Consider the following 17,946-nt stretch of genomic DNA (forward strand, 5'->3'; position numbering starts at 1 on the left):
TCCAATAATATATGTGTTTTATATCAAAAACCAAATAATAGCCTTTAAAATAAATGATCTTTAAGTCCAATATATCACTGTAAATCACTTTTAAAAGTTGAAGTATATACAGGACAATTAGCATATTATAATCTGTTATGTATAATAGGGAAAACACGGTACAGTAGGGATCCCAGCTTTACATGGACCGCCCAGGTGGCCTTGGTCGAACTAATTTTTTGAGATTTCTTTTCATCCAATTGGTATTTTAAATATTAATACTAATCCCCATCATTTTTATTATTGTTATTATACTAAATAGGTATTCACACTAATAGGAGTTAGGAAATTCAAACTTTTTTCCTTTTATTTAATATTGAAATCAATATTAAAGGCAAATAGAACTTCAATTTATCATATCCCTTATAGAACATTTGTAACATAAAAATAAAGTGTGGCTATAATTAAAGTACTCCAATGTTCATTAATTTTTATAAAGGACCATAAGATTGATATTAAAGAACTATTATAGTTAGGAAAGAAAATATTTTACTTTCTGAAGACAGGAAAATCATTCAATATCTTTAAAAGTAATCCCATTAACACTATTTTGAAATAGCAAAATAATACAACTTTTGGAGATGTTAAAGCACTTTTTAAAATAAATGTTAAAATATGTAGTTCTCAAAATTAATTCCTCTATGTTTTCCCATTAGGACATAAACTTGCTAGCTTTTACCACACTCTTATTTAGAAAGAAGACAAAAGAATATCCCATTGCTTTCTAAAAGGTGATACATAAAATTATATAATCCAAGTGTTATAACCAAAGAGACTGAGCAAATACTCAGGAATTACTTGAGTATTCCTTGATATATTCCTTGATGTTGCAAGGAATTACTTGAGGCATTGGTAAGAATGGAAGGTATTAACTAATTTATTGAATGCCTGTGACTGCCAGTAACTATGCCTGGGGCTTTCACATAATGTATCTCATTTAATCATCAACCCAGCCTCAAAATGTAAACAGTATTATCCCCATTTTGTAAAGGAAGAAAATAGATCAAGGTAGTACCATGTTCTAAGTTACAAAACTAAAGATGTAGTTGTTCCATAGTTCAAATTCAGATCCAGTTCTAGAGCCCATGTATATCCTAATCTCTGTGCCCAGCACCCAAATAGACCCTTGAGATTTGTTCTTTTATTTATTATCAGTTTTCCATGATTGATTGTATGATGGTCATATTTTCTTCTGCAAACTCTTAAACTGTTTCACTTTTTTATTTCTGCATCCAGTTGCATTACTATTCCTGCGTGAGTAGCTGAAAAAGATTCCAAAATATCCTAATTGACCTAAGAAAATATTTAATATGATTTTTGGAAGGTTTAGATCACACTTCATTTATAAATAGGTTTCTGAAATATATGGATTTATTACAATTTAAAGTTTGTTTGCTCAATGTTAGTCATAGAAAGAAGATAGTTATTATTTTCTTGAATAAAAAATGAACAACTTGTATGGAAGCTAGATTTATATGACCTGTGGAGAAATCATTCACAGGTAAATAGAAACTCTGATGTTACTTTAAAGCTGGCTTTCATTCATACATAATATATTCTTTTCAAAAACATCAGCAAAAATATATTGAAATATTTATATACCAGAATCTATAATAAGTCCTAGTTGTATGGAATCAAAGACATTGTTTTTTATTTTAGTGATTTAACAATCAATTTGGAAAAGAAACATGAATACAAATTTGAGAGTTTAATTAGTTGCTCTGTTAAAGTGCAAATTATAGTAAGGGTACAGAAGGATGAACATAAAATCTCCCAGGGTGATCGGAAATGACATCCCAGGGAAGAAAGCATTTAAATCCTGTGCAACCACATAGGGATGTGATGTCAACCAAGTTAGTATGTGTAAATTTCTGGGAATAATGTCTACTACAGAGTCTTCATCAGATAAATAAATGATCAAACATGGAAACATTTGCTCTTTTGCAAATACTTGTAAATACTGACACTTATTTAATCAGAGTTTACAGACATTAAACTCAACTAGAAACAAAAAAGAATATTTCCCAGGTCCCAGTAATAAAGAAGAAGCTCATGGTCAGAGCAGATGGGAAGCTAAACCAAGGTACCCTTGGGAAATCCCATAGACTAGGGGCTGGGACTCTAATGGGGATACAGGGATTGAGATGCTAAGCGACAGCTCAGTGTGCATGAAAAGCCTGAGTTGAGATAACTAAGTTCTGGTCCTATGAAACAGTTGTGTCCAATAGAGTCATCCCCAGCAGTCCTACGTCTAGAATCAATTAAATCATATGTCACCAGTATAATCAATTAAATTAGGTGTCACTAGTAAAGACATAATGAAAAAAAATAAGCATGGTTCAAAAACTAAACATGAATTCATTAAATAACTGATGTATAAAGTAAGTGGAAATGACAAGAATTTTGAAATATTTGTAGTATTTCCACTGCAATTATTTCTTTTAATGATATTTAGTTGTGGGGTCCAATGTGATAATTCAATTCATATATATACACAGTGTATAATGTTCAAATCAGCGTTATTGGCATTTCCACCTCCTTAAGCACTCATCATGTCTTTGTGTTGGGGCAGTCTCAGTTCCTGTTGTGGGAAACTGCTCTCTTTTGTGGGGTGGTACTCTCACATGGTGGTCTACCGGGCTCTGTTGTTCTGGAATCCAAGATGACTGCAGGTTAAGAGCAATGACTGGTTGTAAATTCTGTGTCGAAGGAACCACTGAGCTAGAGCCAGTCAAAACATCACAATGCTCTTGACATATCATATTTCATACATTTGATTCAAGTGGGTTAGGAACTCCCATTTTTACCACGTATACAGATTGCAGATTCACATTGGTTACACATCCACGTTTATACATACTGCCATACTAGTGTCTGTTGTATTTTGCTGCCTTTCCTGTCCCCTTCCTATACCCCCTCCCCTCCCCTCCCCTCCCCTCCCCCCAAAAAAAACAAAAAACAAGAGAGAGAAATGAATTACAGTAGATGGGGCAGAGAGAGAAGATGGGAGGGGAGGGGGTAGAGGAAGGGGATAGGAAAGGCAGCAAAATACAATAGACACTAGTGTGGCAGTATGTAAAAACGTGGATGTGTAACCAATGTGAATCTGCAATCTGTATACGTGGTAAAAAATGGGAGTTCATAACCCACTTGAATCAAATGTATGAAATATGATATGTCAAGAGCATTGTAATGTTTTGAACAACCAATAAAAAAATAAAGATAAAAATAAATTTTAAAAAGAGCAATGACTGGAATCAATAAATTATATGTCACCAGTATAGGTGCCACTCCAGGGGGTCTGTGACAGAACGTCGTAAAAGCTGGCAGATAAATGACCCTGCAAATCTTGAAAATAACTTAGTTACTCTTATCTTGATGTATTTCACTTGAAGGGGGGTGAGATAGATTAGGAAAAAATTTAGGACTACCAGGTTTTAGATACCCCTTAAGTGATTAACATGTCCTCATGCAGAACTGAGCAGGAATCTGACTCATAGTTTAAGGCGAAGGAGACTGATACAAAATGAAGGCACAGATGCCAGGATTCAGCCTCCTTTTAATTACCTACTTGGCATTCAGCCATTGATAGACCCATGAAGTTCTCCCTCCCCCAAATAAAATCTGTTTTATTATCATAATTGTATTTGTGCTTCCTGGTCTCTATCATGTTTACAAAATTTGGGCTTAATCTAAGTCTGAAATGTTTAAAGCAAATATCATCCATATTTTTCCATAACTTTTGCCCTTTTATTGAATGGCACTACATGACATAAGGAATACATATTAAAGTCATACATGATTGACTAGCCATGTTCTAGAAACATGATCAGCACGATTAGCATTTCCACCTCCTCAAACACTCATCATGTCTTTGTGTTGGGGCAGTCTCATGAATGAATGAATATCAACAAAGCTTTGGGAAATTACTGAATTCTATTTATTTTTATTTAAAAACGAGCACAATTGAAAACTCATCTGCATTAGAAGTAAATCATACCAATTGGTGTGTGTGTGTGTGTGTGTGTGTTTATGTGTGTGTGTGTGATACTAATCAACTGTGAAGTCTCCCAAAGCCAATTTCTCTTTCACAGATATCTTTGGTTGAATTAACAAGAAGAGAGTAAGTCAAATTCTGAAAGCAAAGTCAAGGTCTTATGTTCTGAGAACAAAACTGCTGTGAAGTGACAAAAATATTTGATATAGAAAAAATAAATACACACACAGAGATGTACATATAAGCATATGGATATAGTTCTTAACAGTCATTAGGATATTTCTGTCAAGAATAGGCTGTGTATGTGGTGGTGGTCGCATAAGGTCATATCACCTAGTAAGGGAGGGAGGGGGAAGTGCTGGGGAGTGATATTAGCCAAATTCTATTATTATATCATGTGCATGCACGAATATGTAACAACAAATCCCACCATTCTGAACAGCTATAATGCACTAATAAAAAAGGTGGGGGAGAAAAGCCTATATCACCTACTGAGGCCATTGTCATCTTAGTTTGTGTAAGTACACTCTGTGACCACTGCGTCACACCCTGTCACTCAGCCACGTTTCTACATGGCTGTCCATTCTTCATTACACCTAAGCACAACGGACAGGTCTCCCTGGGTCTTGGGACACCCCTCTTGAATGCACCCGTGCCATGTAAAACTTGGATTAAACAAATCTGTTATGCTTCTCTCTTGTGAACCTGTCTATTGTAGGAGGAATGTTGGCTGGGACCATTTTTGATGGTGAGAAAAGGTATCACATCTTTCCACCCATGCAGTAGTACATGGTCATTTTGAACTCATTGTTGTTAATTAGTAACTGGTCTTGGAAACATTCAGCTTCACTGGGACCTCCTAGGGCATGCATGGGTTGCTTAAATGAGCCAGGCCTCTCAGAGTTGCCTATGTGTTCTTCCTTCCTTCCCTTCCATCCAGACAGGAAAAGTGTAGGCAATTAGCAGAGGTCAAACTAGCAAGCTGGACCAGAGAAAGTACATTTTTTTTTTAAAGAGAGAGAGAGAGAGAAATTTTTTTTAATATTTATTTTTTAGTTTTCGGTGGACACACATCTTTATTTTATTGGTATGTGGTGCTGAGGATCGAACCCAGCGCCCCGCGCATGCCAGGCATACCGCTTAAGCCACAACCCCAGCCCCCAGAGCAAGTACATTTAGATACACAAAGTGTTTCCCCATAAGTGGAGCCTAACCTAATATGACCAATAAATTCCATAAATGTCTTTTAAGAGTTTTCTCATATTCAAGATTTCAAAATGTGGGGCAAGTAAAATTTTTATACGCTCTGATATATGTACAAAAATGAAATCTGTCTTCTATCATAGTGATGGGTAAATAATTTTCCAACTAAAGGTAGTCTCCATCTGATTTAAAATTCTACCAAGGGGCTGGAGTTGTTGGCTTGGTGGCAGAGCACTTGCCTAGCACGTGTGAGGCACTGGGTTCAATTCTCAGCACCACATAAAATTAAATAAGCAATAAATAAATAAATAAACAAAATAAAGATATCATGTGAATCTATAAGTAAAAAAATTTTAAATATATTAAAAAAAAAAACCCTCTACCAAGAGTAGCTCAGTGGTACAGCGATTACCTAGCATGTGTGAGGCCCTGAGTTGGAACCCCAGCATCAAAAAAAATCCATTTATCAAATTAATATTAATTTAAAAGCAAATTCATTCTTAAGGCATTTCTCCTTAAACCATACCTCTTTCTCTCGCCTTCCTAACCCTATTCCCATCCAGTCCTACCTTACATTGCAAAGAATTTTGAATTGCATATCTGTCTATTGTCCCTCTCACTGATTTTTTAAACATTTTTTTTTGTTGTAGATGGACACAATACCTTTATTTGTTTATTCATTTTTTACGTGGTGCTCAGGATCAAACCTAGGGCCTCACATGTGCTAGGCAAGTGCTTTACCACTGATCCACAACCCCAGCCCCCTCTCGCTGATCTTGACACATTAGCGTGAACTGAGCTTTTCAAACTTTTGGGCTAAACAGCTGAAAAAAATATTCCAGTGATCACATTGTGCCATCTGGTGGAAATTTATTTTTCTCCAGGTAGAGGCAAATAAAATATTTTCTGAATTGTATATTCCTGTATCAGATTGTAATAAATTTTGCTAAAACAAAGCCAGCTGAGGCCAACTCTATTCTATTCACTTTAATCACTTCAGTATTGTTCCAAAAGAAATCTTTTCATCTGCCCTGCAATCTTTCTAAGTTAAAGAAAGGAAGGGAGGGAGGGAGGGAGGGAAAAGAGAAAGAGTGAGGGAGGAGAGAGGGAACAAGGGAGGAAAGAGGAAGAAGGGAGGAAAGAAAGAAAAAAGGAAGGAGAAAGAAAACCTAGGCCAAACATGTGCCAAATGCATGTGTTGATCTTGAATCAGTTTTTTGTTTTCCAAATAAGTTTGTGTTTTAAATAAATACTCTAATAGTTTTACGAAGTCCTTCACAATGGAATTTTTCTTCTGGTGTGGAATGCCTCCAAGTTTAATCATACCAGCTGAACACTGCACAGGATTAGGACTGTCTATGTTTTTAAAGGACACTAATTACATAGGCTCTTGTTGATAGCACATTTCTTTCTTTACTACACATTATTTTTTGATTTATCAATGAATACTGCACAGCATGTCGGCATTTAGGAACGACTCAAAGATTCTATATCCCTTGTTAATTGTACCTTCTATGATAAGCCATTGCTTGAGGGATTGTTAGGGTGGCTATTTTTTTCCTTTCCCCTGGGTTAAAGTGATACAGTTGGCTCTGCCTCCCAAGTAGCTGGGGCTCCAGGTGCACAGCACTACACCTGGCTCAAGGGTGGCTTTTTAAGTAATAACTTTTCTTGGCTTCTTTTTCTCATTTTTCTCACTTCAGGTTAGAATCCCCCACACGGAGTCTGAGCATGGATGCCCCAAGGGGGGTTCATATTAAAGCTCAAGCTGGGAAAATCGAGGCACTTTCTCAAATGGACATCATTTTTCAGAGCAGTGATGGAATGGTGAGTTCATCCTATGTATGTCCTGTGATGAAATTCCTGAGCCATGTCCATCAAGGTATCAGATATTAAATTTCGGGTTGTTCTCTAATGAAACATCATAAAATCCATATTGTAGAAAATGTGAAAGGAAAGCAAAAGACACTTCAGCATTGAAAGGGCCAAGAAAGGTGAGAATTATTCCACATTAGACCAGGACAGCTTTCGTTGGCATTTGTGCTACCAAATCTCTTATTTTTTTCAACTTTGTAAAAACATTACCAACTTTCAGAGCTTACAGAAAATATCATTTGCCGTTTCCTAGTGACCCAACTACTCTCAGGCTGGCTGTCACTGGGGGTTATCTATAAATGACAATCATTGTCTGGTAATGCCCAGAGCACTAACACAGAATTAAGTTTAAATGAAGATGAAAGGTGAAAAATAAGAGCATTTTTTGAAAGTCAACTACAATAGGGATATAATCTGGAACTTCAAGTCTAGAAATAAAACACCACTCTTAGAAGTCAAAGTCATAATGACACAATGGAGCACATGTCACTCGATGTCACTTGTTGGAATACTGTTTATTTTTAAAAGGAAAAACTCGATTTCATTCAGCCAGAAAATAAGGCATGCTAGGGATGTTCCTAAAGCTCTAGGGAAAAAACCCAGGGTTTGGCAGAAAAGCTGATTCCAATCACATGATACTGTCTTACAAATGTGCACAAACAACTGATCTCATCTTCTCTCACCTGTCCCTAGGTATTTTCATGTGTTTAGGATAAGGCACAGGTCCATGGATTTTCTTTTAAACAGCTCCAACTTAACTACAATTTGCAGTGAATGGTGCAGGTTATACTGCTTATGCCTCCGGTGCATGTAATCAGTCTGTGGAAGCTGTTGGTACAAGGAGAGGGTATATGGATCTCTACACTCCTTCCCCAGCCCTGTCGGACCATCATACCTGTGACAACATGCAGACCCTGCACAGATAGCACAGTGCAATGGCCTAAGGATTTAGCTGCCAGTCAGGATCATTACCCAAGTTCAGAAAAGTTCAGTGGCTCTCCCGGGTCCTCATTTATCAAGCAGGAAAATATTTGCTTAACAATGTCACAGTGTCTTGAAACATTAATACAATATTTTGAAATGACATCAATATTAATAGGAAGGTGCAGTTGAGATGCACATGTACTGTCCTCAAACAGGCCATGAGAGGTTGTTACAGGGTGTGTGGACAGCACCTAACAGCTAGCTGCCTACGGGTGGACATAAATGTCACCTGGAGAACCCCCTGCACCTGGAGCTTACAAAGAACAGATAAAGCAGAAATGGAAAACAAGAATTTTGGAATACCACTGTTGAGTCATAGCATCATTATGCACTTAAAATGTATTATCCTCAAAAAACATTAAACTGATCTTAATGTTGAAATGGTGTCACTTAAGGCATCATTTTTACAAGTAGCACATGATCAGACCCATAATTAAAGTTGATATTTCTTATTACTAGGAGCTAGTTCAAAGTGAAGTGGTAGATGTTCAGCTCCCCCCCCCAACCAAATATTGTCCCCTAAGAGCAAATGAAAACGAGCAAGGAAGAGGTATGTGGGCTGCCAGTGATAAACGTTTGCTGAAAGTGTAGGAAAAGAAATAACAGCTAGAAAACAACTAGAAAAAAAAATGTCCAATTAACCGCAAGGAAAGGGAAAGAAACCAACAAGTTAAAAACACTGGGGAAAAGCAAGGACCCAATGAACTTCATGTACTGGACACCTGAGTTTCAAACAATAATTTCCATTTGATTTCCTCTACTCTAACAATGTGCCAGGCCACGTAAGTAAGGCAAGCTCTGCCTGTGACACTGTTCGCACCATGCACAGCAGGGCCCGTGTCTCAGGGAGAAGGTAGAAAGCAGACAGACACCAGTTGATTAAGATTGCAATTCCAGGGTTACAGCTACATGAAATAAACGAAGGACCTAACCTTGTCAGCAAGGAAGAAAACTATGCCCAACCACAACCTATTTTAATTCCCTCCAGTAAGCATACTGGGATGGCTGAGGACCAGCTAGATGCTCCTGCTCAGTGTGATGATTCTTAACTTGTTTATTAAAAATGTTCCCAAGCCTCCATCAATAGCTATGTGTTTGCATTTCAATTTAGCTAAATTATAATCTGACCAGACGGTCTAGTCACTTTCATTGCATTTGAATTGGCTTTCATCAGTAAATCTATTGTTTTTAGCATCTAGAAGTGGAAATTCAAACAATCTTACAATGTTAGGGCAATGGTTGATTGCTAACAAGGGTAATTTAATTGTCTCTCATAGGAAAACAAAATCACAGATAAAATCAGGATAAATTCCAACATTCCAACCTAGATGCCCTTCAATAGATGAATGGATTAAAAAACTGTGGCATTTATACACAATGGAGTATTACGCAGCACTAAAAAATGACAAAATCGTGGATTTTGCAGGGAAATGGATGGCATTAGAGCAGATAATGCTAAGTGAAGCTAGCCAATCCTTAAAAAACAAATGCCAAATGTCTTCTTTGATATAAAGAGAGCAACTAAGATCAGAACACGGAAGAAGAGCATGAGGAAAAGACTAACATTAAACAGAGACGAGTGGGGTGGGAGAAAGGGAGAGAGAAGGGAAACTGTATGGAAATGGAAGGAGACCCTCATTGTTACACAAAATTACATATAAGAGTTTGTGAGGGGAAAGGGGAAAAATAAAAAAACAAGGGAGAGAATTAAACAACAGCAGATGGGGTAGAGAGGGAAAATGAGAGGGAAGGGGAGCAGGGATAGTAGGGGATAGGAAAGGTAGCAGAATACAACAGTCATTAATATGGTATTATGCAAAAATGTGGATGTGTAACCGATGTGATTCTGCAACTTGTATTTGGGGTAAAAAATGGGAGTTCATAACCCACTTGAATCAAATGTATGGAAGATGATATGTCATGAGCTTTGTAATGTTTTGAACAACCAATAAAAAAAAAATTCCAACATTCCCAGGTAAAAATTATCAAGATGAATCTATTTCTGTGATTTGTACATCATCCTAATGAGGAGGAGATAATTTAACATGAGGTCAAAGTGGCTCACAAGATAAATGTGAATTGACAAAGAATTGTGTTATTTTTGTCAAATAATTCTGAAAGGAATTTTTAGGAGTGTAGATCATAGTACTGAAAAGCAATCCAGTTTATTAAACACACAAATTGTAAGGGCATAGCATGGTGTCAGGAGTGGTCAGTTTTTCCAGCTGGACTAAAAAAAAAAGAGCAGCCTCCCTCCAATTTGGAGGAGGAATTGTCTAGCCCCTGCCGGCATGCAAATGTGAAGTAGGTTTTTAAATAAACAGATAATTGTGATGTGGCTTAATGCAAGTCAGGTGCCTGTTTCTTTCTCTATGAGAAAAAAACTAATCTTCTTGAAACATTGTGAGAATATGAATTTCCTGTTGATCCATTTCATTCCTCCTTAGCATCCCATCCCTTTCTTTCTTCCAAACAGCTGGTGCTTGATACTGAAACCATTTGTCTACCCAAGCTGGTACAGGGGACTTGGAGTCCCTCTGGTGGCCCGGAGGGACTCTATGAAATCTGTGTGTGTCCGGATGGGAAGCTATACCTGTCTGTGGCTGGTGTGGATACCACATGCCAGGAACACAGCCACGTCTGTCTCTGAACTACTGCCTCTTCCACAGACCGCCTGCCTTGTTTCCCTGAGAAGTGTGGCCTTGAACCTGTCCACTTAGGGAGCAGCCAGACATCCTGCAAGACTGAGACAGGATGAGAACTGGGAGGAGGACAGGCTTTCCAGAGGAATGCACCAAAAACTAAACGACATGATCTCAAGGTGACCTGTGGATGTTAGATACAAAAATCAGAATGTCAGAAGAATGTTTATTCCACTGGATTAATTTTCATCAGAACAATGGTGACTTTTCCTAGCCCTCTTCTCCATCTCTCATACATGTCAATGTTCAACAAAATATTGAATTTTGGTGAGGAATTAATTTATAATGTTCAACAGTGGATATCTAACTCTTCACAAAAGTAGAACTGGTCAATACAAAAATGTCCCAAGTTCTATACAGCGTCTCCTTCTTCCTGCAGCTTCATACAGTGTGTCAGGCTTCACAAGAAAATATTCAGGTTTCAAAGGTGATTTGAGGTTGATCTGATTTACAATATGTAGTCAATTGAATAAATTACAAAAAATAAGTTATTTTATATATATAGTCAATTAGCAATAAAAATCAACCTACATATTTCAGACTCCATGGTTCTTACTTTCTTTAATCCCTACAAACAATTCTTTGAGGTTAGTAATATTCTCCCTCAAGGTACTGATGACAAAGACTCAGGGCAAGTCACAGGTCACAGAGAACTACTGGAATTGACCCAAACTATGACCCAAATTTTGCATAGCTGTTTTCTCTGGAAACACTGATATATTCTCATTCTATCCCAAACACCAGACTATATGACAACTGTACAAATGAGACAGTGCCAATTGGACAAATAAAGATACTGAATCCCAAAGTGTTGTTTTCATCTTCCACGATCAAGGAGTGAGTAGTGGGACTCCTACCTGCTCAGCCTGCGTGCTTCCCTCTATACCACAGAGACTGGATACTGCCTTCTAAATCCCTCTTGACCTTTGGTGAAAGTATGTTTAGTGTGGCAAGTAATTGTGTGGGTTGATTAAAACACTTGGGATGCTGAACCTATGAAAGCAGGTCCATTTTATAGAGGCCTGGAACTTACTTTGAAAGATGTGGCCACTTTCTGTGGTGGGATTTGCTTTTGTTTTGTTATAAACAGTGCTACAATAAGAATCACCAAACAGCTAAAGATGCAGCAAGACCAAGAGCATTGGAACATCCTAATTATAGGATGTATACCAAGTTCAAGTTCTTATTCTAGTCTCAGAATCAAGAGAAAGAACTATTTCTAGTGCTGCTTTAATGAGGTGCTAATTTAACAGTGTTGCTCACAACTCCCTGGTTTTGAAGTAGTGAGTATACATACACACATTCAATTGCAAATACAAACACAATGCTCCCTAAGCTGTTAAAGAAAACTCTATAAATGTAATGATCCTAAAGTTTTGCAGGGTGAGGGGTATGCTTCTAATTATAAATTGCTATTCACCTTTTCCATTAAGTTAAATCCTGAATTTTAAAATCAATACTGCTTTCTTAACACGACATGCCTATGGTCATAGTAAACCATTCTGCTATTTTCTCATATTTACTTCCTGTACCATATCTGTGAAAAACAAATGTCTTCAAGCTCTGTTGACCTGACATAGGATCACCAGCTTAGCTTGGTTCTCATAGTACATGTCCAAAAGATGGTGTTCAGATGACAGTAGATCAAGAAAAACAATCAAGGAGAAATATGGGGAATGTTTAAATTTGATTTTTTTTCCTCTTCAGTTAAGTGGAATCATCTTGAAAGAAGCTATACAGATAGCTTCATTCTCCAACAATAAGGAATTTACCCCTTGTTAGATTGAAAAATTTAGATGGTCTGTATCCTAAAATTATTAATACATTATAGGATGTACTTTAAATTTTCACTGAAGGTCCAAGGTCATGATGATAAACACACCTAACAAGGTGCATAGACAGACTCATTATACAAAGTGGTGGTGGACAATGGAGTGTTGATGTTTAGGCATCCAAAAAAAAACCCTGACTTCTTTTATGAACCAAACTGAAAAGTAGACACATGAATCAAAAAGAAGACAATAAAAATATAAACTTTAATTGTAAAGACATTGGGTTTGCTGCAAAAAGGACTTCACAGCTGAATTAAAGAAAACTTTGGGATCACAGGCAGAACTGCAGTGTCCCAACTCTCATGGTTCCCTATAGAGAATGGAAAGAAAGACCACCTTTTCTAAAGGCCACCAAACTCACACTAATAGGTTACAGCTGCATATTCTAGGCCCTTCTCCCCAGTTCACATACCGGGCAAGCCTCCCTTCTTTAGGGAAGAGTGAATGAAGGCAGAGGTTCTGAAACCCTGCACACTAATGTTTTTATTTTGTGTCTGTTTCATATGGCTGTTCATCCCCTTTTTTCCCCTGATTTAAAAATACCATTGCTTGACCAGGCACTGTGTCCCATGCCTATAATCCCAGCAGCTTAGGAGGCTCAGGCAGGAGGTTCTCGAGTACATAGCCAGCCTTAGCAACAGCAAGGTGCTAAGCTACTCAGTGAGACCCTGTCTCCAAATACAAAATAGGGCTGGGGGTGTGGCTCAGTGGTCAAGTACCCCTAAATTCAATCCCTGGTACCCTCCCTCCCACAAATAGCATTGCTTCTTACTTGGCTCTACCAGTCTTCTCCAAATTTTAAATGCCACTTACTATTGCTGAGGTTTGAAAGCCAAATAAATTTTGTAAAAAAACATATTTTTAACTAAATAAACACACTGACTTCAATTCTGTCTCCTTAGAGGCCAGCTTTTGTATTCAGGGTAAAGGAGGGTACTTCCAGAACCACGTGTCAACTGTAAAAGAGACCAGTAGGTGTGGTGGCACACACCTGTAATCCCAATGGCTCAAGAGGCTGAGGCAGGAGAATTACAAATTCAAAGTCAGCCTCAACAATTTAGCAAGCTACTATCTCAAAACAAAGTAACAAAAAAGAAAATTGGGCTGGGGATGTGGCTTTTAAGTTCCCCTCAGTTCAATCCCTGGTACAAAACAAACCCCCCCCCCCAAAAAAAAGCAAACATTTTAGACTCATTATTTAAAAAATAAATAAAATTTAACTAATTTGGCTTTAGAATATAAGTTGACTGATTTCATGTTAGTAGATAAATCATATCAGGCTAGTTAGATTCATGGAATGCAATGTGCCCATCATATCCCAACACCTAGCATATATAACACCTGCAATGTGCTCAGAGATGTTTTACTTTTTGGGTTTTGCTTCAAATGAATGAATGACACTACTTTAAGTCATGTCTCTTAAAACAAGAGAAATGAAAACCAAATTTAGAAGCCAAAGTTTTAAGAATTCCACCTGTTGACTTCAGGTTTGGCTCCTACTCAAGTCTTTCTAGCCTGCAGAAATAGATTTTAGACTTGCCAGCTCCACAATCACAAGACAATTTTTTCACTAAATCAATATCTATCTATCCCTCTCTCCCCTCCTCCCTCTTCTTTTCCCCTACTGTTGTTTCTCTGGTAGAATCTGGATTGAAAATGGCTGAATGGAAAATCTTCTATGACTGCTGATTTCTACTAGCACTAGACATCATTCTGGAGATTTACAAAACACTTAAAGTACAGTAAGTGTCAGCTGGCACTAAGGAAGAAGTAAATTCCACCCATCCCCAAGATGTTCAGACCTGTGAACAACTTCCCATTGTTTTGTTGAACACTATAACAACCTTCTACTTAAACTTTTCTCGGGCTCCCTACCCCTGCTTCATTAACTAGATGCACCATGCAGGTTCCTTGCCCAGTTCGGCAAGGAGACTATGTATAAGTTGGCCATCTTGCTAGAGATGCCCTCCTTCCTGCACCATCCCTGCTACTCAGAAGCACCTGTGTTCCACTGTCTTAAAAAAAGGGGGAGGGGGATTTTTAAAAGCATAAAATAGTAAAATACATAAATTGAATTCAGAGCCAAAATTCCTTAGTCTATTTCAAAATCTAAAGAAATCTGAAAAATAAAATATTTTCAAATATATCTGCTATAAACTACTGGTGGCAAAACCTGACCTGAATCTCTATGATTTATCAGACTTATGTATTCAAGTGTGGATATTCATAGGCTTTCTGGAAATATTAGTAGGTTTGATCACAGGGTGCTGCCTGTAATCATCACAAACAGATATGCCCTCATATTAACATTCTAAAATCAAATTCTGAAACTCCTTTGGATCCAAGTGTTTCATAAACATGATTATGAACTTATATATAGCTTTTTAAAAAGTTTTAAAAAACACAGAAATCGAATTAAATTAACTATCAATAAAGCCAAACAAGGTTTTCTGTGTGATTTTTAATACTGCAAAGCAATGAAAAATGTTCTAAGTGCTGACTCTGAGCTTCAAAGCAGCAAGCACTTTTTAAATAAAGCTGAAGAGAGAATTTGGGAAACCCCAGAAGAGAAAGCTTGTTAGGCCTCCTCCACCTAACTTTGTGCTTCAGTTACAAGTTGAACATTCTCTGGCAATTATCAAGAATACAAGCAACAATGAATGTTAGTGAGAATGTGGGGGGGGGGGGGAAGGCACACTCATACATTGTGGTGGGAATGCACTGGTGCAACCACTCTGGAAAGCAGGATGGAGATGGAGCGGAACCACCATTTGACCCAGTTATCCCATCCCTCAGTTTATATCCAAAGGACTTAAAATCAGCATACTACAGTGATGCAGCCACATCAATGTTTACAGCAGCTCAATTTACAGTAGCTAACCTATGAAACGAGCCTAAATGCCCTTCAACGGATGAATGAATAAAGAAAATGTGGTATATATACACAATGGAATATTACTCAGACATAAAGAATGAAATTATGGCATTTGCTGGTAAATGATTGGAACTAGAGACTATCATGTTAAGTAAAATAAGCCAATCCCCCAAATCCAAAGGCCAATTATATTCTCTGATATGTGGATACTGACACACAATAAGGTGGGGAGAGAGGGAAGAATAGAAGTCCACTGGATTAAACAAAGGGAACGAAGGGAAGGGAATGGGAATAGAAAAGACAGCAGAATTAATTTAACATAATTTTCTTATGTTCATACATGACCAGAAACTCCACATTTAGTACAATCACAAGAATGGGGTTCTAATTAGAATAAGTTATACTCATGTATGTATAATATGTCAAAATATACTCTACATCCATGTATATCTTTATAAAAACAAATAAAAATAAATAAAGATGAACATTCTCTATCAGGTAAGCTTAAGTGTGAATGAGCCCCAGACATGCAGCCAAGGCAAGGAACTATCAATTCAAACTCTACCTAAAGGAGACCCATATTTGATGTGTCTGTTTTCAAATACGTTTATACAACATACATATCAAATAATCTTACTCCCTAAAAAGCTGAAGTAAACTCCACTCTTAACTACATCAATGAGCACCTCTTAAACATAATATTTACCATACACTCCTTATTCAACTAACCATGAAAAAGAAACCTACTAATTCCAACATAAAAACACAGAACAATCCTATTCCAGTATTCCAATAAGTGCACATAAATATGCATATCACAACTTAATAAGGAAGAAATTAAGTTTAATTGCCAATGAACTATTTTTCAAGAAATACCAGTTACAATGATTTCATATGTACATTTGCTTTATTAAAATTATGGCACTTACTATTAACAGCAGAAATAATTACATGATTTCACATCCAAAAGCAACACAATCATGGAGGTGCAAACATTCCTTATTACCAATAAAAGTAAAAAAGTTTTAACATGGTCTGTAAGCCCTTAATTGCAAAAAATATTATATTTAGCATCATTTACAGCCAGTACATTTATATAAACTATTATTTTCTTTCATTAACATTCTGCAAACAAAATATGTTAAAGTAAATAAGTAGGACATCTGAACATGATGAAAATTAAATGTCAGTTTTGAATCATTCATGAAGAAAATGCAAGCTAATAATTCATTTTTTATAAGCTACTAGTATCATGATTTTAATTTTTAACTTAAAATAAAAATTTCAATAAGTGCCATATTGAAAGACAAAGAGGTTTGTTTTTTTTAATTGCAGCACCTTTAGACAACAAAAGATTGCATCCTGTTCAACCACACTATATAAATTATGACATTCGTGGAAAATACATACACACAAACATAAAGCAAATGTTCTAACCACTGATAAATGTCATTTGGTAAGCAGTTTCAGAAACAATATTTAACATCATGTAATGAGAACTGCCACCACTTGGAGTTTTCCATATGTTATCTTCATGAAATAGGAAGCCTGTAAACATAAGGTGTAAAAAAAAAAAAAACCCATTTAAAATAAAGATGTAAAGTACACTCAGTGCACTCTAAATACTATCTTCATACTCTTACTCAAGTAATATTCAGGATTAAAATACTGTACCATTTTAAACATACTGAGTACTTAAGATGTAAAATTGCAACAAATTCATAATCAGATCCAGCTGATAAGAATAATGCATCCAAGAATATCCATTTAAAAATGATAAACTTCAAAGACTTAATTCCCCTTTTATGTTCAAACCAAAGATATATCCAGTGTTTCATTAGCTCCTTCAAAAATACCATGTTTAAAAACAAAATTGATTTCATCCTAACCAGAGACATACATAGACTCATTATCTAACAAACTGCTAAGCTTTGGTTATATAAAGTGCAGTTCAATAATGTGCCATCCCAATCATTCAAATACTTCTAGCAATTTTGCGGTTGACAACCATCTTCAAAATAATTTTCTTTTAGATTCAGTTAAACTTCTCTATAGGTATTCATACTAATAACTCCAAAATTCTTCCAGAACAATCTGCAATGTGCTTCACAATTCCTAGATAACTGGCAATGAAGCTTAACGAAGTACAGCAATTCATATTTGTTTTGTGCTACAACACTTTCAAGATCTGGCTCTGCTTTAGTTTTGCTTTAAATACTTTCACACTTTTTGTTGTATAAAATTTTCAAGTTTTATTATGATACAGGCAGTACATTCCATCACCCTCATGGCAACCTCAGAAGTGAACCTGTCATTTGGGATCTGTGGGAAAGGAAGCAAATCAGGATACCTGGTTTTTAAACTGTCTACACCGTAAGCTTCCAATGTGTGAACATCATTTGTCAGTCCTTCAAGTTGCTGACTATATTCTTCTATTTT

The 17,946-nt window shown here is 36.6% G+C and overlaps 2 protein-coding genes across 4 annotated transcripts in view; one reads left to right on the forward strand and one right to left on the reverse strand.

The window, feature by feature from the left end:
- The window catches only part of LOC308648164 (gamma-sarcoglycan), an 86,619-nt gene extending 75,011 nt beyond the window's left edge, over nt 1-11,608 (forward strand). For 2 of the 3 annotated variants that reach the window (XM_081292847.1, XM_081292848.1), the window contains exons 7-8: nt 6,943-7,066; nt 10,575-11,608. In XM_081292847.1, the coding sequence (XP_081148973.1) occupies nt 6,943-7,066; nt 10,575-10,748 (298 nt within the window). In that variant the 3' untranslated portion in view covers nt 10,749-11,608. The remainder of the gene's footprint in view (nt 1-6,942; nt 7,067-10,574) is intronic. The other variant, XM_081292849.1, reaches the window with a different exon arrangement.
- A 4,713-nt stretch (nt 11,609-16,321) lies between these two features.
- The window catches only part of LOC308642109 (sacsin-like), a 107,892-nt gene continuing 106,267 nt past the window's right edge, over nt 16,322-17,946 (reverse strand). Inside the window, 1 exon segment of the mRNA XM_081280707.1 lies at nt 16,322-17,946. Within this exon segment, the coding sequence (XP_081136833.1) occupies nt 17,728-17,946 (219 nt within the window). The 3' untranslated portion in view covers nt 16,322-17,727.

The sequence above is a fragment of the Spermophilus citellus genome, assembly GCF_964194105.1.
Source record: "Spermophilus citellus genome assembly, chromosome: 1".
Taxonomy (NCBI): domain Eukaryota; kingdom Metazoa; phylum Chordata; class Mammalia; order Rodentia; family Sciuridae; genus Spermophilus; species Spermophilus citellus.